Genomic DNA, 25,394 nt, shown 5'->3' with positions numbered 1-25,394 from the left:
AATGTTTCAAAGACATTGATAGTTTTTTTACTGTATCAAATATATTGTTTTTTTGTATGTTTGTCACTAGTGTTACTTTTTTCATTTTTGTGTTACCAAATTGTCACTTGCGTTACTGATAGAAAAAATACATGCTAAAGATGAACCCCTGAATTTAATTGATAATTGTTTTGCTTTTGGACAATGCATTGGCTGTTCATTTCATTCGAGAGAGAACGAATATTTTTATTCAACTTGTTTTCACATAAATTACCAAAGTTTATTACTAAAAATTTGGTTTTTCTGTGACTAATTTTAATTTAGAAAAAAAATATTCAAAAATCTTTAAAATTAGATAAAATATATTACATTCGAGTAATTTTCAACTAATAATCCTTTTAGAACGTTTACAAAGATGGTTTTGGATAATAAAGTATTTTTTTTCAAATAATTTGTTATGGTAACACAAGTGACACTTGCAGACAGCAAGAGGTACATTTTTTAAATTTTTGACATTTTGTGCATTCAAAAGTAATGCTCTATTATTTTTTCATACAGTTGAATAGTTCTGTGTTCAAACAAAATAAAATTTAAAAAGATATGAGTAATTTTATTTTTGAAAAACACCATAACGAAATATCTACATTTTTTGAAAATGACCCTTATGACGTCGTAAGCCAATCACAAAGTTTCGGTGAAAGTTTTTGAAAACATTATACAGATTATTTAAAATTCTTCAATGGCGAATTGTAATATGTTATACAAAAATTAACAGGGAAAGGTTCGTCGCCGGAATTTTGTAGATTTGGAAACCATCCGTTCGATTTAACTGCTGTAACAGTTAAAAACTAGAGGCTCTAAAGAGCCCGTGTCTTCAACAATGGTCACTTTATATTCAATTTAACTGATGTAACAGTTAAAAACTAGAGGCTCTAAAGATCCCGTGTCTTCAACAATGGTCACTTTATAAAACTGTAAAAAGAATAATGGATAATTTCTTTCATGTTAACATATTTGTAGATCTTATTCTACTGATTATTATTCTTTTTTAAAGTTTCCATTTATCTTTTAAGTTTTCAAGATAATATGCAAAAATGGGAAAAATCATCATAAAAGGGAATTTATTTTCTCTATTTATAGCGGTTTTCAAAATAATAGGCAAAACTTGCATTTTACCGCTATGTTCTATTTTTAGCCATGTCGGCCATATTAGTTGGCAGGTGGAGTTATCGACACATTTTTAAAACTATATACCCTAATGATGAGTGTGACCAAGTTTGGTTAAATTTTGGCTCAATAGTTTCAGAGGAGAAGATCTTTGTAAAAGTTAACAGACGACGACGGACGACGACAGATGAGAAAAGCTCAATTGGCCTTGCAGGCTATGCGAGCTAAAAAATAAACATCAAAGACGAAATAAAAAGATAAATGAATAGGTTTATTGTCATGAAACTAAACATGTATGTATCCAAATTGTTAATGACAAGGTAAACAAGTATACTTCCAAGTATGCATCTGAGTGGTCGAAGTATTTCTTTCGTGATAAACCATTAAAACTAAAGCTAAATGCAAACTATCATGGTTAGTAAAACTATTTATGATATAAGTATCAACTTAGTAAATGTCTGTTTTCTACAGTTTTAGTATAAAGTTCATCGAATATATTTTGTGTATTTCCTATTATAAATTAACTCCATTTCATGGCATATTATGCATGCAAAAGATTGCATCAAATGATATGCGTATTCAGAGACATTGTGTCTCTGGCATGGTCTAAAACCTGTCAATTTGAACTGTTATCGACGAAGATAAAATGAAAAACTATCTCTACATTTTACAACGAATATGCATCAATTAACGAAACAAATAGATACAGTATAATGAAAATACACGAGGGTCTGGATGGGTATCCTTCATTTCTTTATTCTTTAACATTTTAAAAAGCGTTTTTCTCTATCTTTTATTTTGACCATTATTCTCTATTCTTTACTTTTTAGCCCTATATTCTGTATTTTTCCCCATTATTCTCAATTCTGTAATCCCCATTCAGACCCTCGTACATGTTTTAATTAAAGGTTCTCTGGAAGACTACCATAGATCAAGTTTGCATATGATAATGTTGATGGTTTCAACTGCATATCATTACGCTGCATATAAATAAAAGGAGGCGAGGGGTTTACGTCAATGATATGGAAACCAAACGACAAAAAAAAAAGACCCAAACATATCATATCGTACCATGATTGACAGTTAGAAACAGACCAATGGAAAGCGCTTGCAAGTTGTCTTGATAATACTGACAATAATAATGTACTAAAATAAGATACTCAATAACATATATATATATATATACTGTCCCTTTGTAGCACGTGAATTGCAACTTGTGGTCAAATGTCAGAGTTATCCTTGAAGTTCTAGAACAATTTGTCAGTTCTCTAATACTTTATTCTCGCCATTTGTCAGTAACTTGTAAAAGATATCCATGAACGATACACATTTATTAAGAAAATTCGACGATTATAAATCCCGTGAGAACTATAACAGGTACAACGATACTACACTATTGAAAGAACAAATACATTATTACTGCGTTGTATCTTTCTCAGCGACTTGTCTACAACATTTCAAAGGTAACAGATAGTATATAAGTAATGCCTTTACGTTAAAGGTGAAGGAATCCGAATGCCGCTAGATGAGAAGTTGAAAATGATGGTTACGTTTCATCTTGTAACCGGAAGTTATCCACACAGTTTCGACAGTTATTCCTTCTTGCCACAGACACACATGCAAATACAAACAGCTAGACAGATAACTAACAACACTCCCATCACGATATAAGTAGAGGTGATTATCCAGAATGAAAAGTAATACAGCGTTGGATTGCAGTAATTATCCAAAATGGAATTACTGCTTTGCCAGGCATCGTATGTTCTGTACACCCATACATTACCTAAAAAATAATAGTAGTTATAACAAACTGTTCATTCAATTGATCTTAAGGTTACATGCGAATTCGATTTTACATATGCTTTCGCAAACTTTGTAAATGTAAACATGACTGTAATGATCATTATAAATAGTGTACTTATCAACCAATACAAAGCAAGTCATCTCCACTCCTCCCTATTCATACAACTTACCGCCATTTTTACCAGAGCATTTTTTCAACATCTCGTTCTAACTATATTTGTATAGCAAGACTTACATCTAATGCTCCAATACATCTCTTGTTTGTGATTCCAGCTTTTAATTGAGTTGCAAATAAGAATAACAAATACAAAATACAAAACCACGCATATGTTATATTCAACGTAGAACTTAATAAAAATATAGCGTGCAATATACCAAGCATTGAACTAGTGCAATATCTATCGAAAATGGACACGTCAACGTTAGTATTGTATGTCCTTGTCATGTGAAAAGGTTTAAACATATGATTAAAGGTTTATTGCACGAAAAATGAATAACATAATCCCTCTTTGCCAAAGACAATTTTCATTAACATATTAAGTCCAATAACTTTACATCATACCTGCAATGAACCAAGCAAATAGAAAACAGTTGATAAGTTGTTCGGGTCCAGCCCCTGACTGTTTCTCTTCCTCTCCGTCCTTCCTTTTATTGACCTGTCCTCTAATGATCATAAGTATGTTAGATACAATGTTAAAAACTCCTGCTACAATCAGGTATATGGGGATCATTTTTTCTGCCGGACAGTCATGTAAATAGGTTGCTCCTAAATAAAGAAGAATATATCAAACAATGCTAAAAGGAATTACGTATGCTGATGCATTTTGGGAATATAATTATATTTTGATGTTATTGATTAGCACATACCTCCCACGCTTTACGGGGATACTGAGATTGCGCACCGTAATGTTTGGCTATACGGCATTAACTTAGGACACTGAAACTGTTCACCATAACTTCTGGGTTTACGTCATTAACCTCGACACCGAGACAGCGCTCATTAATGAGGGTATAGATTGGGGGGGGGGGGGGGGGGGGGGGGGGGGGGGGGGGTTCCTTTATTTCTGTATTCTTTAATTTTTTATACCATTTTTCTCTATTCTTATTTTTGTTTTGCCCATTATTCTCTAGTGTTAATATCTTAGCACCTCATTATTCTCTATTCTTCATGTTTTTTGTTCATTTTTCTCTATTCTTTATATTCTAAGTCCAGTATTCTCTATTCTGTAAACCCCATCCAAACCGTCATTAATGTTAGATCTTGCGCCATATATGAGGACGATGAGACTACGTACAGTAATTTTTTGACCATGTGCCATTATATAAATAACACATAGATGAGAGGATGATAGAGCAGAATGTTACCCCGAGAAAACATTGTCAACCGAGGCGAAGGGTAACAATCTGCTCCATCACCCTCTCAGATGTGTTATTCGATTCATTATACTGAATGTTCTGTCATAACTGTCTTTTCAAATTGTAAATTGAAAGTAATTAACTTTGCTGTCATGTGCATAACAACGGTATAGTTATTTGAAAAACAATAAAAGTGAAGCAAGATGCATTTATTGTATATTGACAGTTTATGAAAAAGGTCTGAGGTCGAAACGTAGAATTTGAGCATTGCCTTTTAAATTATTGTTGCAAATTCAATTCACTCTCCACTAAATTAGCGATTTTTTATTGGTCTGCACGAGAAGGTGACATTCGAAAAATTGTTTACCGCTTAGCCATGGGATAGAGTAAATTGTCTCCCTCGTATTAACCAATCAACATCTGGCATTTAAACGTGAAGAATTGTAATCAAATTTATTCAATAAATTCTATTTAATATTTCCTCCTTCAAAGGTACAGTATGTTCATCCAACAGCCCTTACCATCATGGTATATTTAGGAGCCTGTAATTCAGTGGTTGTCGTTTGCTGCTGTATATCATATTTGTTTATCATTTATTTTTGTTTTGTTATAAAACAGGTCGTTAATTTTCTTGTTTGAATTACTTTCACAATTGTCATGTCAGGGCCTTTTATATATATATAGCTTGCTATGTGATATTGGTTTAGCTCATTGTTTAAGGCCTTACGGTGACCAAAATACAAAGTTTTGATACTGTATAGTTGTTATTTATAATGATTTATTTTAGCATACAGTTAAATAAATGATTTTTCTTTATTTAAAATCATCTGCGAAAATTATTTAACTCAGAGTAAACAGACCATTCTCTCAATGAGCCGCATAGAAGCCACGAAAACAGACCACAGTGAATTTTGTGGGTTATTTTTGTAAAGCATTCGCGAATCATTAAGTTCGAAAGCAGAAAGAGTAGCAGCTACTTACCTACAGCAATCATAGCTATTGGAATTGCCAAGAAAATCCCTAAACAGATAGTACATGCAACTGAAAAACAAAACATAATTCGTCAACACTATCTTTCCTACCTGAAGTTCCGACTCTATTTAAGAATCTCCATTCCTTACAAAATCAAGCAGTCTACATGTGTGTTCATGCAATCTGATATCATATATAACCATTTACCAATGTACTTACTATTTTTGGTGTATAGGGGTAGGTACATAACAGGTACTAAGTGTATTGCGAAAAACTACTAAATGTTGTTTTTTTGTTTTTTTTGTTTTTTCTCTCAACAGCTCTAAAGTTAAGGATGTTCGCTCCTCTTATTTTTTGAATTTTTGCCAGTTAATCGGAATCTTCTAGTTTTATCCATGTAGTACCATTACATTTTTTTACCTGATAACCCCTACTTTTCTTTTCATTATTTTATTAAATATAGTTTAAAAAGCTATATATGAAAATCTTAAAAAATCCTTGTTATTTTTTTCATAGCTTTTCAAAAAAAAACAAGAGCCAATGTTAAATGTATGAAAAATCTAGAGAGAATTATTTCCCGCAAAATTTTCAATGGCTTATATCTCGAAAAAAAAAAGCACACGGACCCTTCATTTTTTTCTGCATTTTTAGTTCCTTTATTTATATACTATCAATTGATAACAGTCTTTTAAAAAGCTTGTTATTTTGAAACAGAGTAGCAAAGATCCTTAAACTGTACAAGTTTTTTTTTCACCAGCTCTCTAGTTAAACTGTATAGGAGAAACAAGTTTCCCTCCATCAGCTCTATAGTAAAACTGTACAAAAGAAACCAGTCGTTTTTCCTTACCAGCTCTATAGTTAAACTTTATATGAGAAACAATGTTTTTCTCAACAGCTCTATCGTAAAACTGTATAGAAAAAAACAAGTCTTTTTTCACCAATTCTATATATAGTGGAAACCAAACAAAAGTGTTGTTGCTTAGCACAAATTTTCAACATAAGAGTAGTAAAAATGCTTCATCTTAATGAATACATATATATTTAAAACATGTACTTACCGGAACCTACTAAAATTCCACAGCATGTCTTGACAAAATCGACATTTCCATCTGATTCTGCCTTCGCTTGTTTTATCTTTCCAAAAAGGGAATCGTAAGATGGTGGAGGAGCTACATCTGAAATACAGTACCAGAAGTTGTACATCTTTGTAGAGAATATTCGGCCAACACATATATAGTTCTGTTTCTTGCCTCACTATATATATCTTCACTAAATTTTCAAGAGTACCCCAACACATTTTATAGACATTATTAATGAAGCACCGTTAAAGTGCGAAACATTTTTGGTTAAGCCCCGTAATAGTCCATTACATTTCATTTAAGAATTAAATGCTTCTTTTTGTAATTTTATTGCGGTGTAAAAGTCTGACCGAAGCTCATTTTAGATTATGATTCTAGAAATGTGCGCACGATCAACACTTTTACAACCCTATTAAATTGCTAAAAGAAGCATTCAATTCTTGTAATTAAATTTTTATGCCAGGGTCATGAAAAATCGATTTCTACCAATTATTTCTTAAATTAACCTGTGCACTTTATTGTGATGGCACGTGTCATCATAAATGTTACACTTCATTGGGATATGAAGGTTAATTTTAGTATGACGCGCAAGCGTTGTTATCCAATCAAAATAACGAATTCTTCTGAAACATACATGTAATGTAATTATATATACGTAAAGTGTGTGCTACTTTAATTTATAACGAATACGATTTTTTCTATTTTTAATCTTCTTCTTTTTCGTTTTAAAAGTAGGCGGGTCTTTTTTGTTGCTTATTTTTTGTTGTTGTTTTGTTGTATTGTTTTAGAGGATTTATTACACTTTTGGTTGCTTTCTCAATGCTGGTTATCACACACACTATGGTGCAATTAATCTGAACAAGTTAACATATCTAAATCTTAGATACATTAGTTTTTTATTAGTGGTTATTGGACTTGAACTAGCTGTCAGTAACTGCGAGTACTCTCAATCTTTACTTAGTGTCTTTTTTTGTTGTGGGATGTATAAATACGCTGCCACGTCCGGTCTGTGTTTTCGTAAGATGTTTTCTGCTGTATTTGATCTGATGAGTTAAGCCTTTTTCAACTGATTTTTTTTTATAGTTGTGTTATATTGTTACACCACTCAGGGACAGTTTATACTAGTATAGACTGTCCCTGCACCACTGTCCCATGTTAGGGGGGTTGGGCGCCAGCAAACTAGTTTAACCCTGCCATATTATGTTTGTGCCTGTTCCAAGTCAGGAGCCTGTAGTTCAGTGGTTTTCGTTGGTTCATGTCTGTCATATTTGTTTTTGGCAAACTGTTCTGTTATAAATTAGACCGTTGATTTTCTCAATTGAAATGGGTCATATTTTTTATGTCGGGGTCTTTTATAGTCGACTGTACGGTATGTGTTTTTTCTCATTTTTGAAGGCCTATAATTACAAAATGTACTTACATTCACTTCATTTGAACGTTTGTGGATAGCTGTCTCATTGGCAATCATACCATATCTCCTTATTTTTACAAGAACTGTTTGACCTTCTAAAGCAATAAGTTCACAACATGTTTGTTTGGGGGAGGGGTTCAATCTCAATCTTAAAGCTTTCTGGGAAATGTCGTTTAAAGTATAGTTTATCATTGTGTTTTCTTTTCTTTTGTTCATGGAATTTGTTTTCTCATTTATCTGTTGGTTATTAAATTACGATTTGCTAATGTGTTCTCCACCTTGGCATGTTTTTGTTCCCTTTTATAGAGAATATGTACATGTGTCAATTCTAGTAAAGCTTCATATTTAGCAGTCTTGCTGCAGTAGTACTCTACATTTCAACATGTACGTCAAGCAGCAATCAGTGGCGGATTCGGAGGGGGCATAACGGGCATTCGCAAATTACATTTTATTTGAAATTTGTCTTCAAATGTTCTAAAAAATTGCCGGCAATCATGTGACATAATAAATATCCTCGGACCCCTAAAATATATTATAATGATCAGGAACCTATTATGGTTCTTATTTTAGGCATAGGGGTACATGTAAATCCGTATATATTGCATCAGTCCATTTAAGAATCAATTCATGCAAAATGTAATTCCTTACCATAACATTATTTGATATCTCATTAGGATATAAACATATGTTAAAACTCATCTATAGTTTCCATATGAATCCATACCAGTTGGGAGATATAAATTCTACAGAATGCATTAAAAAACTCATGTTGTGGGAGCTAACTCCAAAAATATCCTATAATATATTTAGAAACATACATGCTAAATTTCTGTCCAGGTTAGGCAGTAAATGGTAAATATTACTCAATCTTTTCATTAGCATCCATATAAATAAAACAAAAGTATAACTCAATGTTAAAAATAAACATTTATAACTTTTCATTGGTGTATCACAAACTTTTTTTTCATAAATCTAAGGAAGAATTTGAAAAAAGGAAGGACAGCGTATTCTTAAATTTTAGTGTTGCATGATACTTAAATGGACGACTGCTTAAACCAGTTCATTGGCGGATCCAAAAGGGAGGGGGTTTCAGTGGGTTGAACCCCTCCCTTTTTTGGATTATTTTTAATTATGTGAATGTTTTATGGTGTTTCGGAGGTTGGAAGACCCCTTTTCAAAATGGCTGGATCTGCGCCTGACTAGTGTACCTTTTGCATCCACATATGAGGGTGGAGCGGCTCCAGCTTCTGCTGCCTTCAGTTCTGCCCCTTCTGTAGCCATTGTCTGAAATATAATTTGATTCGTAATTATACAAAAAAGACCATCCAGTCCAGGCTAGGACAACTTATCATTATAATACAACAAGCGCTTGGACCATGGACCCCATTTCTCGATTCTTCTTTTATGTATTAAATTTTGTTTAATCGACATTTTTTAATATTTTAACTTATTTTCACTTATTGAACGTGTGTTTCCTTTTATCCAAATATATAAGATATTACAAATATATCATTAGTCTATTAACGGAAAAAAAAAATTAAAGAGAAGTATATTATAATTATGCGTATGGTTAAGAGAAAGAGCACAATGAATAAGTGAAAATAAGTTAGAAATTTTATGAATCTTTAATAATGAATATTGAATGCTAAAACAAAGTAAAACAAGAGGCTGTCAGAGTGACAGCAAACCGGATTTTCCTGCAGAGGTCGAACCCTGAACAGTTGAGCAAGTATGGACACTACATTTAAGCTTAAAACAGCTCTGAATTTGGATTGTAATTGAATATTTGACACAGCATAGGTTTGTGACACAAAATGAATGTGGTTTAAGAACTGAAATACTTGAAATTGGACATTTAAATACCTATTATGGTCCAATATCAAAAATCTAAGTACATATTAGAATCAGCATATCAAAGAACCCCAAGAATTCATTTTTTGATGAAATCAGACAAAATTTTAATTTAAGACCCTTTGGACTTCAATGTGATATTCTTTCTTTAGGGATGAACCCTGAAACGAAAACAACATAATAGTATTGAAAATGCAATTTCGCATTAAAAAAAGACCCATTTTAAATTATATTCGATGGGTTATAACGGCTTAATGTTTTTTAAAACCGGATATGTCGTCTACATCACAATTTCACTGTAAAAACTATTAATAGCACATACATGTATACATGCAGAAATTTTATAAGTCTATTGCGTGTGGTTATACTATTATAACTTTACAATACAAATTACCAGTATTATATATGCACACATACAATTTCATTTATTAAAAGGAAAACGAAACCGGGCCTATGGCTAATACATGTATTCTCGGTCACACAATAATCTTTCATAAGCACATCATATTTTCTTATTACAAATACAATGTACCTGTGTATTTACGCACTTCTATATGATAAAAGTAATCTACAACATCGATAATTCACTACTTAAACGTAAAAAAAATCCTCGCTTACCTGCCTTCCAATCTATAACGTACTGTGTTTAAGCAATTACTTTAGTATTGTTTTCATTAACCTCAATACTACCCAGATGAACTGCGTATGAAGATTTGTAGTGATTGCTTATTATCCAGAAATATCCGAAAATACCCAAACTACTGTTATCTATTTGTGATCCTAGTTCATATATTGATATTTATAGACATTGCACACATTTAATAAACTAACAATAAGACGTATAATATTTCACGCTTTGTGATTTTTGTTTGTGCCAAATTTTTGTGTTTAAATTATCGATCGGTTGTCTCCGCCCATTCCGACCTTTGCTGAACGAGAATTGAAATTAAAAAAAGAAGATATAGGTCAATCACTTTGTCAATATCTAATATTGAATGAATGGAAGATCGGTGTTAATTTTAGACCGTTCTAATTCCTCAACTTGTATATAATTGATCATAAGGATACTCGTTCGTATCTAATATTGAATGAATGGAAGATCGGTGTTAATTTTAGACCGTTCTTATTTCTCAACTTGTATATAATTGATCATAAGGATACTCGTTCGTATGTGGAAATACGTTAAAATGAAATCCAAAACTTTCTCATTAATCCGAAAGTTGACATGAATTGCAATGTATATTCAACAATCAGCATGTTCAGTGGCAAATACTACATGCATATTCAGCACGTCCTCGAACCGGTTACCGGAAATGCATATGCAACAGGTAACACAGACACAAACATTATTCTATAAGAATGAACGCAGGTCATTCAACAAGCTGGCTAAGTAACTTTTTATGAGTGAATGCATAGCACCCTTGTCGTACAAACATACAAGCTGGGCCTTGTCACTCTTACATGTTTAAACGGTCTAAATAAATGCATAGTACCGTTATCGTACAAAACTACAAGCTGAGCCTTGCAACTTTTAAACTGTAGAAATGGATGCATGTCAACCTTTCCTGACATTATTCCGACCCTTTTCTCTTGAGTTTATTCCTATAGAGGAGCTATTTTATATTGATATGACCTGGTAGTGTCGTAACCCGTTTCTTACATTTTTGTTCAAAACAGAAATATGATTTTTACATATGACATTTGTAGAGGCATCTGGTTTATTATTATTTTTTCTCATGACAGACATTTTATTACTTTAATAATATATATATATATATTTATTCAGAAACAACCCCTTTACAACGGGGGAACTTGCGGACAGGGTATCAACAAATGCGTCTAACAGCATATGCAATGAATATATCATTTTCAAAGTTAAAAATTGGTACATTGTAAAATAAGACATCTTACATAAGAGAAATAAACATTATGTACAATATAAAAAATATGACCTAAACTACGAGTTACGTAAAACATATTACACATTAAATAACATTCAAAGTTTAGGTTCCAAAACCAATGATCTCTGAGAGTACATTTTGCTCAACATTTTTTTTTTACTTAAACTGTCCAAAGTTTTACTGATATAGGGATCAACCTGGTAAAAATAATCACCAATCAGTATTTGTATTTTATCGTAGGACGATAACTCTGTGAAGCAGAGGCCCGGGAAAGTAAAACTTAGATACTCATTTATATCAGTTAATTATTTATTTCGGATTGAAGAAAAGCCAGAACACTCTAGTAGGAAATGTTCAATAAACTCGTCAGAATTACATAAACACATTTGGCAAGTGGAACTCTCGCTAAGATTCATCCTATACAAGACTTGGTTCACAGGTAAACAATTTGTACGTGTTAACAATGTTAGTCTTGTAGACTTAAAGGCCGACAAATAGGGTTGCCTTCCTTGTGCAAAATTAAATTTGGAGAAAATATCTAGACTGCTTTTATCATTTATTTCTTGATATTCCCTTCTACGAACAAACCTTCCAAGAAACTGTTTAAATATATTGGAGTTAACATTCGAGTTGTAAAAGTGATCCAGACCAACCATATTAAATAAATTGATCATATATTTTGGATAATCCCACCCCCTTTAAAGCGTTAGGGACTTAATCTCTTCAAATACAATTGGACACAATTTACTTGTGTCAAGGCCTTGAATCCTAGCAAAATAAGACACCCTTTGTCAATCAAGAAAATCGTTTATTGGCTCCCATCCCAAGTCCAGGAAAAGAGCAGCTTTTGGGATATTCATCTTAGTATTAAAAATCAGTTTCGCCGTTTTATATTGCCATGTTTCAAGTATTTGTTGATTTGAAGCGGATGACGGTAGCCATACGGCACATCCGTGTGCCAGAGAGCATCCTCAAAAGATATGCGATTAAAAGATCCGTGCTCATTAAGTAACTTAGTCATATAATTCAGTTTGCGCTTAAAAATATCTTTTAAGAAATGATTGATATGGTAAGCAAAGGTCAAAGAGCGGGTAAAATAAACTCCCAGATATTTATATTCAGTAGTCTCGTCCAAATACTCATTTCCTAGGTACCATTTCTTAGTTTTATCTAAGCGTTTACCTACTATCATAATCTTGGATTTGTTTGGGTTAAACTTTAAATTCCACTTTGATGCAAATTTTGCTGTTATATCTAGCAGACACTGCAGTTCCTTCTCGGACTCCCCGATAAGGACTACATCATCAGCAAACATTAAACAGTTCAAAATTTGTGAGGAGAGCTCGACGCCCAAATTACTGGTTTCAAGCATATCTACGAGATCATTCATTAAAACAGAAACAAGTGTTAGGAGACAAAACACAGCCTTGTTTCAGGCCAAATTATTGGTCGAAGAAACCTGTTTCACTTAATTGCACCAAACAAGACTTTATTTGATACGTTTCTAAAAAGAGATTTGAGCAATTTCCAGCACTTGCCTTGAATGCCATTTTTCCACAATAGATAGAAAAGGCTATCTCGCCAGACTCTATCAAAAGCCTTGGACAGGTCTAGGAAAGCGAGAAACGTTTTATGTTTTTGAACTTTGCTAATAGAACAAGTACCTTGTAGTGTAAAAATATGGTCCTCGGTTCTTCTGTTTTTTCGAAATGCTCCCTAGACCTCGTCTAAAATATTATTTTCTTCCAAATGAGACATTACAGATTCTTCCAAATATTTTGCATATACTTAATAAACATTAGAAGTAATCGTGATGCTTCTAAAATTATCAATATCAGAAACAGATCCTGATTTATGTAATGGTTTGATGATGCCTTTTTGCCAATCATCAGGTACAGTTTCGAGGTCAGATATTATTGTGAAAAGATCAACAAGTGAATCAACTAGCGCATCCCCGCCAAATTTTAAGAATTTATTAGGAATCTCATCGATGCCACTAGCTTTACGCGACTTAAGGTTCCTTAAAATTAAAGCAATTTGTGGTCTACCTATATTTACTGAAATATTTGAATCGGGATAAACTTCGTCGTTATCAATACTCGAGAGAAAACCATTATCCTCATCTTGCATATTACATTTTATTGAAGGATCCTTACCTAAAGAATTAAAATGGCTGATTAAAACAGCACTTATGTCTTTCTCTTCCGTAAATAGTTCGGACTTATTTTTATTGTTCATAATCTGTTGAGGGGCAATACAATTAATTTTGCCTTTTAAGATATCCCAAAATCCTCTAACCTTATTGGACGAATACTCACATTTGTCATGAAATTCTTTCAATTTCAGGGTGTTTGCTTTTTTCTTTTGATAGCTTCTTGGACCTAAGCTTTTCGCACACGATAAGTGTCAGATAACATCTTACTAGTCTCACTATTACAGTCTCATATTGTGTTTAAAAATGAGTCTTGTATTATTTATTGTTATCAAGACTTTTCCTGATGCGATTTAGAATGGTTTTTTTAAATGAAGATCCTAAAGAGGAAGTATAGCTGCAACATAAAAGAAATATAGATTTGCACCTGACGAGTGCACATATGTTATGGTCGTTTCAATACAGCTTTTTTACTCAATTTTTGGACCTACAAATCCGTACAACACACTTACGTTTCGCTGAAATATAAGATCGGATTGTAAAGAACACTTTGCAATTTGAACCACGTTTCGGAAGGGTTCAGTTTATGATCTATATGTCACGACTTCCTGTATCTGGTTGGTATCTGCCGTTTGCCAGTCTGTCAGGATAGAATATATTTTCTTGATAATGTAAGATTCAGGCGCGGATCCAGCCATTTTGAAAAAAGGGGGGCAACCTCCGGAACATGATAAAACGTTAACATGATAAAATATAAAATCGAAAAAAGAGGGGTTTCAACCCCCGAAACACTCCGCTGGATTCGCCAATAAGATTGTCATATTTGAGAAAGGTTATATACAGATGATGCAGTGGATGTTGTGTCTTATGCAGGATGTACACTTTATTGCTTGTTTCTTGTCCATGCAAGGTATTGTCATGCAAATTATATTGGTAACGTCCAGTCGCAAGTATATGGACATATATGAGGATGGGAGTTGAGTACCCCATAAAACGAAACATGCCGATTTTTTTTAGCCTGTTTAATAACGTTAGCGACGAATCTTAAGTTTAACTCCGTTTGCCTTAACGGTACATGGAGCTGTAACAAAATGAAAATGTAAAATGAAGGATTTTATTACGTTAACGGTAGCGAAAAGGATCCGTTTAAAACTAGGGGACAACGGCCCCACTGCATGTTGTTTGTTGAAACTTGACCTTCCACTCCGTCTGCCTTAACGGTTGCTATAACAAATGTCACGGAAGATGGAAACTAAGTTTATTTCGACGCTAACGGTAGCGAGAAGAATCCGTTAAACGCTAGGGAATAATGGCCGGGCAATGCATTTTGAAACTGTAATAAACTGTATAAAAACATGTTAGCTATCAGGGCAGTATATTCATCATATAAGTGTCAGCAAATATTGCTCATGCTAACAATGTTTGTAATTACTGACCATATCACATATATACAACTGTGGCGATGATCACAATGTTTACACACACATTCTTATACGGTCAATGAACTATGACAACGTAGGTATATATACATGTAGAGAGGATGTGTAAATACACCAAAATCCATAATGAATACTTTATTGGATGGAAATCTTTAAACGCTGAATGGTCCTAGAATTATGTCTATTAAATACCATAGGAAAATGTATAGTTATATGCCGTGACTGTTTGGTCCTCACACCATTTGGGTTCCACGTAAGAATCTATGCGTTTAGCGTACAAAGTTATGAACATTTCTGTGGTATCCCTTTTCTCAATAGTATCAAAACATGGTAGAGGTCAAACCAATTGTAAATCCTTTAATAATACAAAACAGTAAGAGCTCATTTAACGGAAATATACTCCTTTTTTACTGTAAACGGTTAGAAGAAGAAAGCTTCAGTTAAACCATGACATAGAATGAGGGTCTGGATGGGGTTTACTGAATAAAGAATAATGCCCAAATGATATAGTGAATAGAGAAAAATGACAAAAAAAATAATAACAATGGACTGCAAAACATTTTAAAGATCAGATTATAAAACTTAACCATAAACAGAACGAAGAAATCATTAACTAGTAATTGCTGAAAAATAATAAGAAACTCATTTTCATGATAATTTTACAGAATGAACGTTATTATTTTTAATTATAAAGAAATATACCATAAGGACCCCCGTACAGAGCCTCATACAATTGGAGAAATGCATGATGATTTGAATAAAATATTTTACCGGCAAAAAACGAACAACAGATTGTAATCGTAAACTGAGAACAAATATTGGTATTAAATAATTGGTGTCAGTATTCCGGTATTTATAAAGATTAAAAATAAGGTACACTGCATTTAAACAACAGACTCGCTCATTATTATGTTAAGAAGATATTTAAAAAGAAAATAGTGGGTGTTTTGTTCGATACTAAATTACCAATACGTATTAGATCAGTGAAGGAAAAATATGTGTATGAAAACGGGATCAACCCCGAAGATTAACTAGGGTAAAATAATATGGCTACCGCTTGACCTCTCCTATCAGGCAGTCAAAACCATTGATCGCTTAAGTTGGATGTCGGTTTTTATCGTGTTGGATGTTTAACGACTTTTCACGTCCGTTTAAATTTGCAACATGAAATCCAAAGCTTCGGGTATAGTTTGATTAACATACACTCTGCAAGTTAAAGAACCTTGCGAAAACTCTCGGTGGGTTTCATTGGTGACTTGTGGCAAGACAAAGTTTTGTCCCTGTCCGACATTGTCCCGTTACCCTGTGCCAGTTTACTCTCCCGTCCTTCTTTATCGTTGGTCAACCGTGCAGAACCAACAATTATTTTACTTTATTAAGCACAAATTACACCCGTAAAAGGGTCATAGGTATAATAACAATTATGTAATTGTATAAACAACATTTATTGGTTTATCTTTTAGAACATCCATGAAATATTTGCAACTGGTTGTTAAAAAACAGCAACCAATCAATAAATTCAAATATCCCAAATGACGCGAATTTATGGTTTACATAAACTCAGTATGACACTTCATGTCTATTGTTGTAGAGCTTGAAACTTAATAGACAGATACGTGTCAGCTGTTGAAGACCAGTATGTTGATCTCTTCCGCATCTAAAGGTTTCTTTCTGATGCCAAGTCATTTGCGTACAAAATTCTTCTTATTCTTGTTTTCATATCAGTAGATCTGATATCCGGTATGTCTGATCGTCGGTCCATTAGTCCGTTAGTTAGTTTTTGGTCCATCATTATGTTCATCACCGTTAAAGTTTTGGTTTTGATTGCCTACCACAAAGTCTTGGTCACATCAACTTGATTGATACTTTATACATATTACATATATTTTGATTGTTCATTGTAATGTGGACTTTTGTAAATACAAGCCAAATTTTGGCTTCGACAGAGATTGCATGGTACACTGCACAGTGATATCTCATAGTACAAAGTCAGTACATTCACTGTGTCTAAACTACCCCGGCAAAAAATGTTTGGACTCGATGGTATCTAATATCCGGCACGGTGACGGAACATCAATAGACAGAGAAAAGGTAGTGTTCTGTTTATTTATTTGTTATTTTTATGATATCGAAGAATATATATACATATATTACTATTTTCTATTGTGAGATGTAATATTTTCTACAACCGTTCTAGATTAACAGAGAAATAAGTAAAAATGCACGTCAAAATGACGAATTGAGTGAACCTTGCCTTGAATTTGTTTAATTTCTCCTTAAATTGTTCACATGGTACGGAAAGGAAAGTACGGAAAAAAAGATATTGACATGGAGATTGCAAAACTAGTCACTTTGAGCACCTCAATCCTTGTATTTCTGCGTATGGAACGAAAGAAATAGGTCATGTCAAAATGGAAGCACCCGGTTTTGTCAATGTTGTTTACGACACAATGACCCGGTTTTGTCTATGTATAGAACCCGGTTTTGTTTATTTTATGAAAAACAACGTTAACACTGGTGCCCTGAAACAAAAAAAAAATAAATTTACAAATGGCTGATCATGTGGGTTTTCAAACCAGATACCTCAATAAAGCGTGTGGCCAAGTTTAAATAAATTGTTAAAGAGGAGAAGATTTTTGTAAGATGATTGACAAAAACGCAAAGAAATGGTAAAAATCGTAATTAAAGGTCAATAATTCTTACAAGGATATCGACCAAGTCGACTTATTCGTATATATTGTCTTGCTGATCATTTTTGCTATATAACTTTTATATATTTCAAGATAATAGACAGAAATGGAAAAAAAGGAGAAATTTGTCATTCAAGGACATTAACTTCTATAAGAATTCGTGTGAGAGTTTTGATGTGTATGGACAACAGGTAGAGCTCAACATTATGAACATATCTGCTCCTATTAAATTTTCTCTATCTATAGCTGTTTTCAAATAATAGACAAAACTTGCATCCCCCTATGTTCTATTTTAAGCCATGCCGGCCATCTTTGTTGACAAGCGGGGTCATCAAAATCTTTTTAAACTAGATACCCCAATGATGATGAAAAACAGTTAAACATAAGTTCGTTAGACCTTTTAAAACCGACATAAGATTGTGGATAAGGTTTGTTAAATGTATTGTAGCCCAGTTGCCCCAGTAATTTCAGAGGAGAAGATTATGTAAAAAATTAACGGAAGACGACGGACGACGGAGGCCAAGTGATGAAAAAAGCTCACTTTTCCCTTGGGGTCAGGTGAGCTAAAACCAACCAAGAATTCCAAACAAGATTGCACCGTTCTTGAATTAAAAAAAAAGTCTAACATTTCATAATTAAGGCGTACACGAACGAGATAAACTAATCAGACATGGCAAAACAACTTCGATTGCGTTTTTTTTAAACAAAAATAAATACTACGTATAATTTATACAGGAGTGACTGTACGCACTGACATGTCGCGACTGCTGGAATGATCGTTATCGAAATTATTTTGAAGGTCTGTAAGATAAATAATTTAATAAAAGTATCTCATAAAATTAACATTGTTCATGGAACCATAAAAAAAGTCAAGGTCTGATGAAACCTGCCAGACGGACATGAACACATTACAATCATTAAAACCAACCAAAAAAAAACCAAAACTTAACATTTACCAATTAATCAAGAAAATAAGTTCAAGGTCACTTAAATAGTCATGTGCGCCATACGAGCAAATATAGTTGACCTATTACTTATGGTATTAGAGATACGGACTTGAACAAGAAATGTTAACCTTGATCATAGATATCAACCATTATCAGCTATTCATTTTGTTAGGAAATCGCTGAACCATGAAAATGAGGTCAAGGGCAATGGACATATGACAGATAGAAACATCGTTACATAAAAGATCTGTGTGCGAGGTATGTTGCAGTCAGGCCTTCTAACTTCTGACATATGAAGCTTCATACAAATATTTAAGCCGCCACGAATTTGCATCCCTTTACTCGCATTCCGACAATTCCAAAATATCAATGTGAACTTTTAGAATAAACATGATAATCCTACTCACATACATCCAATTTCGCGGGTGTCCCTGCTTTCTTATTTCTTATAAAATTTTAAGTTGGTATACGATTTAGTTATATAACATTAGTGGCGAATCCAGGCGGCGTATAGGTCACACGCCCCACCCCATCTTTGATGGCCCCCAAAAAAATAATCTTTTTTTACGATTTTTTTAGCATAATTCGTCCAAAACATTGTTCGCTTCGCTACGCTCTGCGGTATGTAAGCTGTTTGAATTACGCCCACTTTGAAAAAACCTGAATCCGTCCCTATATATTGTCAATCATATATTGACCAACGTCAATGCACGATAATCATAACACAATGGAGAGATAACAGAACCGTTTATTTATAGAACTATTAAAAAACTAATCATTATTGCATTTTCTCGATGGCCTAAGACTATTATAATACTAATTTAAACTTAGTATTATAGTTACAGTTAGGGATAGATAGATTTGATTTTTAATGCATAATTGTTGTAATCCTTTTATCACCATAAACATTCATTTTCTATGGCAATTCTGCAAGCATATATACATTTGTTTGATTATCATGCCTTATAATGAACATTTAGCCTTAAGAAGATTTATTTTAAACGATCATAGGAAATATTACACCCCTAGGTAGATTGGATTACTTATAAAGATAACCATACTGTTGTGCAAAAAATCACATATCAAATGTGCGTCCTTCAATTTTTAAGTTCATAAATTCTAATTTTAAGTTTAAACACTAAAATTTACATAATTCATATAAAAAAAACGTATAGAGAGCTTAACACTCAATTTGCGGTTTAACCTTCATTTCTATCTATTTCGCAGTTAGAGTATTTTTTTTTAATGCAAAGCAAAATTATAATTATTTTTGTTCCAATAAAGTAGGAATTCAAGTGTTTACAGATTCAAATAATAACAGGTTGTCCTCTGTAAGAAATCGTTTTCCAACCAGCCACCAAACTCCTTTTAATTGCTGAAGTTCAATTATTTTATGCGATTATGCATTTTTTTCTTTGACAAAACCGAGTTCTGCCTTGTGAAATCTAGGACAAAACCGGGTTGTACACATTGACAAAACCGGGTGCTTCCATTTTGACATGACCTATTTCTTTCGTTCCATACGCAGAAATACAAGGATTGAGGTGCTCAAAGTGAATAGTTTTGCAATCTCCATGTCAATATCTTTCTTTCCGTACCTTTCTTTCCGTACCATGTGAACAATTTAAGGAGAAATTAAACAAATTCAAGGCAAGGTTCACTCAATTCGTCATTTTGACGTGCATTTTTACTTATTTCTCTGTTAATCTAGAACGGTTGTAGAAAAAATTACATCTCACAATAGAAAATAGTTATATATGTATAAATATTCTTCGATATCATAACAATAACAAATAAATGAACAGAAAACTACCTTTTCTCTGTCTATTGATGTTCCGTCAACGTGCCGGATATTAGATACCATCGAGTCCAAACATTTTTTGCCGGGGTAGTTTATACACAGTGACATTATCAGGTTTAAATTTTGGGGTACGGAAGTTTACCATGAATTCGTTGTCATATCAACTTAAAACTCAACTTAGATATGTTGATTGTATAGCAAACATTTCTAAAATAAATGACGATTGAGATTAAGACCCGGTCAAAATATAAAAAAAAGGAGATGTGGTATGATTGCCAATGAGACAACTCCCAACAAGAGACCAAACGACACAGACATTAACAACTATAGGTCACCTTCAACAATGAACAAAGCTATACCGCATAGTAAGCTATAAAAAGCCCCGAAATGACAAATGTAAAAAGTAAAATCACAAAAATACCGAACTCCGAGGAATTTAAACGAGAAAACTAACGGCCTAATTTATGCACAAAATAATGCACGAAAAACAAATATGCAACACAGCAACAAAAGACAACCAATTAATTACAGGCTCCTGACTTGGGACAGGAACATACAAAATGTAGCGGGGTTAAACATGTTAGTGGGCGCCCAACACTCTCCTAATCTTAGGACAGTGGTGCAACAGAATAACACAAGAACTGTACAAAACAATAAACAAGCAACGCATAAAATCAACAGCAACAAACAACAACCACTGAATAACAGGCTCCTGACTTGGGACAGGCACCTATAGAATGTGGCGGGTTTAACATGTTAGCGGGCGCACAACCCTCCCCTAACCTGGGACAGTGGTGTAACAGTACAACACAAGAACAAACTATAAAAATCAGTTGGAAAAGGCTGAACTCATCAGATGGATACAAACAGAAATACATCGAACAAAAACACATAGTGGACGTGACTAGGTACTTGTACATCCCAACAAGAAAAAGACACTAAGTATACAGATCTGAGAGTACTCGCAGTTACTGACAGCTAGTTGAAAGCCAATAACAACTTATAAAAAATCATGCATCTAAGACTAAATTATCAATCAGTACACATCCAACATCCAATGGATTTAGCGTAAAGACATCATAAGCAGTCAGAGATAAACACGACCTTAGCAATGCCAAGATACAGGTATCGACAGATTGTAGAGCCATAAATATGCATATGCATATAACAATAATATTTAGTTTGCATTTAATTTACTGATGACAAAATCAATATTAATACCAATAAAAAAAAATATTCAAACATCTAATTACAGTGTTGAACTGGTAACCTTTTAGAATATATTAGGTTTATTTAAAGGACCGATAAGTTCACCAGGATCGTTTAAAACCTAGGAAATGACAGTTATTACCGTTTATATTTAATTATTTTAAAGTAAGTTTCTTTGGGTAAATTTCAGCAGTATATTTAGAAAATTCTTGATCATTTAGCGAAACAATATCATCAAGATAACGGTGAGTGTTGATGAATTTATCAATTAAATGTAATTTAGACGGGTCTTTACTGAGTTTGGTCATAAACTGTTATTCCTAACAGTACAAGAACAAGTCTGCTATTAAAGAGGCGAAATTTGTGTCCATAGAAATACATACAACCTGTCGATAAACTTACAAAAGCAAGTTACAGGACTTGTGGTGTACTAACCGAAGAGTAGCTGTCATCAAATCGGACAATGCAGTTAGTATCAATCTATATAATTAACTGACAATTTAAAAGGCGAAACTACCTTGTCTTAATATAATTGAATACGCATACAAAAATACATAACAAAAAATACCGAACTCAAAGGAAAATTCTGAAAACGAAAAGTCCTTTATCAAATGGCAAAATCAAAAGCTCAAACACATCAAACGAATGGAAAATAACTGTCATATTCCTGACTTGGTACAGGCATTTCCTTACGTAGAAAATGGTAAATTAAACTTGGTTTTATAGCTAGCGAAACCTATTACGTGTATGACATTCGCGAAGAATTCGCATAAAAGTATTTGTTCGTGAGATTTATTACTTTTTGGAAATGCTACAAAAGGAATTGAACAAGCATTTTATAAAAGTATTCTAACCAGACACGTTTGCTCCATTTAGTAATTGCAAGTATTATTTCTGGCAGTCCATTTACTTTTGCATTATTATTCCAGTTACTTTAATCAGGCCAAACAAATTTATTTATCCCGGCAGATATAAAAATAGTAACTATGTACTAGATCGTATTGTATTAGTCAAAATATCTTACATAGACTATTTGTATAAAGGGATTTCATGACTTAAACGGTGCTTAACCAAACATGTCGATAAAATGTGCCAGAGAACTCCAGCCATGACAATTTAGAGGATGTACTGAATCAGGAAATACAAATATGAATTGGTTTGTCCTTAGCTGGCCAGACACGTTAATTACAAAAATTAAACATATGCATTGAGTTTCACTGTATACGTGTGGTCAGTGCAATAGTTTATAACTGGTTTGTTAATTACAGATAATTGTTACACATAGGGATCACGATAAGGCCGAAGATTTTAGCATTTTTTTGGGTCTGTTTTTTGACAGATTTTTCAGTGAAGATAAAAAATGTATACGAGGGATTGCTAGGATTTTTAAGGCTTATGATACATAAGTACTTTTTTGCGGTAACATGAAGATATTAAAAATACTGAAACTCTGTATTAACTGATAAAGAAGAAGTAAAAAACCCTGGGGAAATATGATCTAATATAGTGTATGACATGATTAAGATAAGATAAAATATTAAGTTAGTTTTATTTCAATTAAAATAAGATTGAGATAACATGTTTTCGTGCCAATTAATGTGCCCAGGATGAGATAAAGTAATTTATTAAAGTGATTGAAAAAGTTTTTCAAACACACAAATTTTGACAATCCTGTGTACTAGTATTAACTATATAATCACATTATCTTATTATCTTTATAAGCCACCGCAAGACCTGAGTCAGAAGTTTGTGTTTAAAACACAGAATTAAATAATGACAGGCAAATATTCCTAATGGGTTACATATAAATATATCCGTACTATATTGATATTATTTTGGTTCAAAACATTTGTAATTAAAATTTCAATAATTGTCTATATATATTTAAGTTTTCTTGAATAAGAACCTTATTTGAATTCGGATATAGCCCTGAACGCGATCTATAAACACAATATATGGCAGCACATTTTTCAACTGTTGATTTAAAAGATTTTTAACGCGATTAAAATAACTTCTTGAATATGTAGAATTTTAATGCTATTCACTTTTATGGAACATTCTTGAATTTCATATTTCCGCTGTAATAGTTATTGTTTTTTCGAACAATGTCGTATCTTGTTCGATTTACAATTTCAATGAAATAGTTAAATCTAATTCATAAAACAATAAATGTGAATTTCACTGTACGTAAAAATATTTTTTTTTTGTCAAATAAAACAGTAATCGAACACCCTTGTTCATCCCTCAACAGAAAAAAGAGTGAATATTGATATTCGCATAGAAATCAATAAAGCTTTCGTCGTCCTGATTATACAAGAAATATTTGCCACTGGACGTAATAACCTAACAATAAAATCAATAAATCAACTGGTCAATCAATTAGCAATGTTTAAAGTGGCGCATTAAAGTAAGATAATTAAATCTGATTTGGCATCGAATTTCGACTATACATTGTAATTGCAATTATGCTCTTAATAATGAGAAAAAAATATCAGAAACCTGCATTTTTGTCATTATTGTGTATTTATCCTGTAATCAGCCAACTATTGTACAAATAGCAGGTACACAAATAATTTTTTTTTGTGCTTTATTTGGACTTGTACAAAGTCTCTTGTTACTCCACTTGTTGAGCAAACTGTAATGTGAATTTTTCTTTTGAGTGGCAGTTCAGTTTGGGGCCCTGTTCGCGGTCAGCGTTTAAATTATGTCAATTTAAAAAAAAAGCCAGAGACAACTAATTTACTAAACTGCAGGATAAAAAAACAATATATACATTAAATCAGACTTACCTGTTTACCGATGCACTTTAAGAGAATACGTCTTACCTGCTTAGGGATCGATTCCTTAAATAAGGTCAGCAATGGTCGTTATTAATTGTCGATGAGAAATCCTCCTACATAAATTATACAGGTAGAAAGGTTATTTTTTAGGCTGGATGGATGTCGGTTAGATTTTTTACGCCTTTTGATTTTCTATTCATTTAAAGTTATGTTTGTTGATCAGTGTGGATATATTTTATTTTGCGGTATTGATTATTTCGACCTACACCTTTAAATCTTTGAAAACAAAAATGAACATAATTGTGTCAATTATTGTATGACAGTTTCAATCCGTATATTATGAAAATCGAGGCGTGGTTAACCTTCTGTGAATCTTCTTGATTTTGAGACGTGTATTCATCAAAATGTGACACGTGAATAATTTACTTGTGAAAATGACTTGTATAGAAGTTGTGAAATGTTAACCCCAACCCACACCAAATGTTCTCACCCCAATATAGAAAAACGGTTCAAAGAAGAAAGGGGTACATTTTAATTTGTCGTATATACACGTATATATTGACCCGTCAGCAATATAATTAGTAGATCGACTAGGAACGACAGATATATGACAGGGCGACATGTGAAGATTTTGCATTTTGACCCCTCTTTTGTTATGTACATGTATGTCTATGTTAATTCCGTCAATAGAGGGGGTTCGAAAGGTAGTCCTTCCGAAAAAAACCCAACTTGTTTCCTGAAATCAGCCAGTTTTTTGTTTTGTTTGTTGATAATCATATTACATGTATGTATCATAAAACTACGTACTTTTGATTTACTGCATATACCTCGCGAAACATTCCAAAGTCATATTTATT

General features: G+C 32.9%; 1 protein-coding gene across 4 annotated transcripts; it reads right to left on the bottom strand.

Annotated features, from left to right (window-relative positions):
• Window positions 1-1,396: 1,396 nt before the first annotated feature.
• LOC127714082 (transmembrane protein 272-like) lies at window positions 1,397-24,737 on the bottom strand. 4 transcript variants are annotated; one of them, XM_052220033.1, is made up of 6 exons: window positions 24,583-24,737; window positions 8,976-9,051; window positions 6,336-6,452; window positions 5,287-5,346; window positions 3,512-3,715; window positions 1,397-2,929 (listed from the first exon to the last, which is right to left on the bottom strand). In XM_052220033.1, exons 2-6 carry the CDS (start codon window positions 9,046-9,048, stop codon window positions 2,739-2,741), a joined length of 645 nt encoding a protein of 214 aa, XP_052075993.1. In that variant the 5' UTR covers window positions 9,049-9,051; window positions 24,583-24,737; the 3' UTR covers window positions 1,397-2,738. The 4 variants fall into 4 exon arrangements, with proteins under 4 accessions (XP_052075993.1, XP_052075994.1, XP_052075991.1 ...); XM_052220034.1 differs by having other exon boundaries at window positions 24,547-24,684; XM_052220031.1 differs by lacking the exon at window positions 24,583-24,737 and adding an exon at window positions 15,108-15,130.
• Window positions 24,738-25,394: the final 657 nt, after the last annotated feature.

This window comes from Mytilus californianus, unplaced genomic scaffold, assembly GCF_021869535.1.
Source record: "Mytilus californianus isolate M0D057914Y unplaced genomic scaffold, xbMytCali1.0.p SCAF_9, whole genome shotgun sequence".
NCBI classification, from domain to species: domain Eukaryota; kingdom Metazoa; phylum Mollusca; class Bivalvia; order Mytilida; family Mytilidae; genus Mytilus; species Mytilus californianus.
Note: the sequence above shows the minus strand (reverse complement) of the source record. Positions and strands in the feature narration are given on the sequence as shown.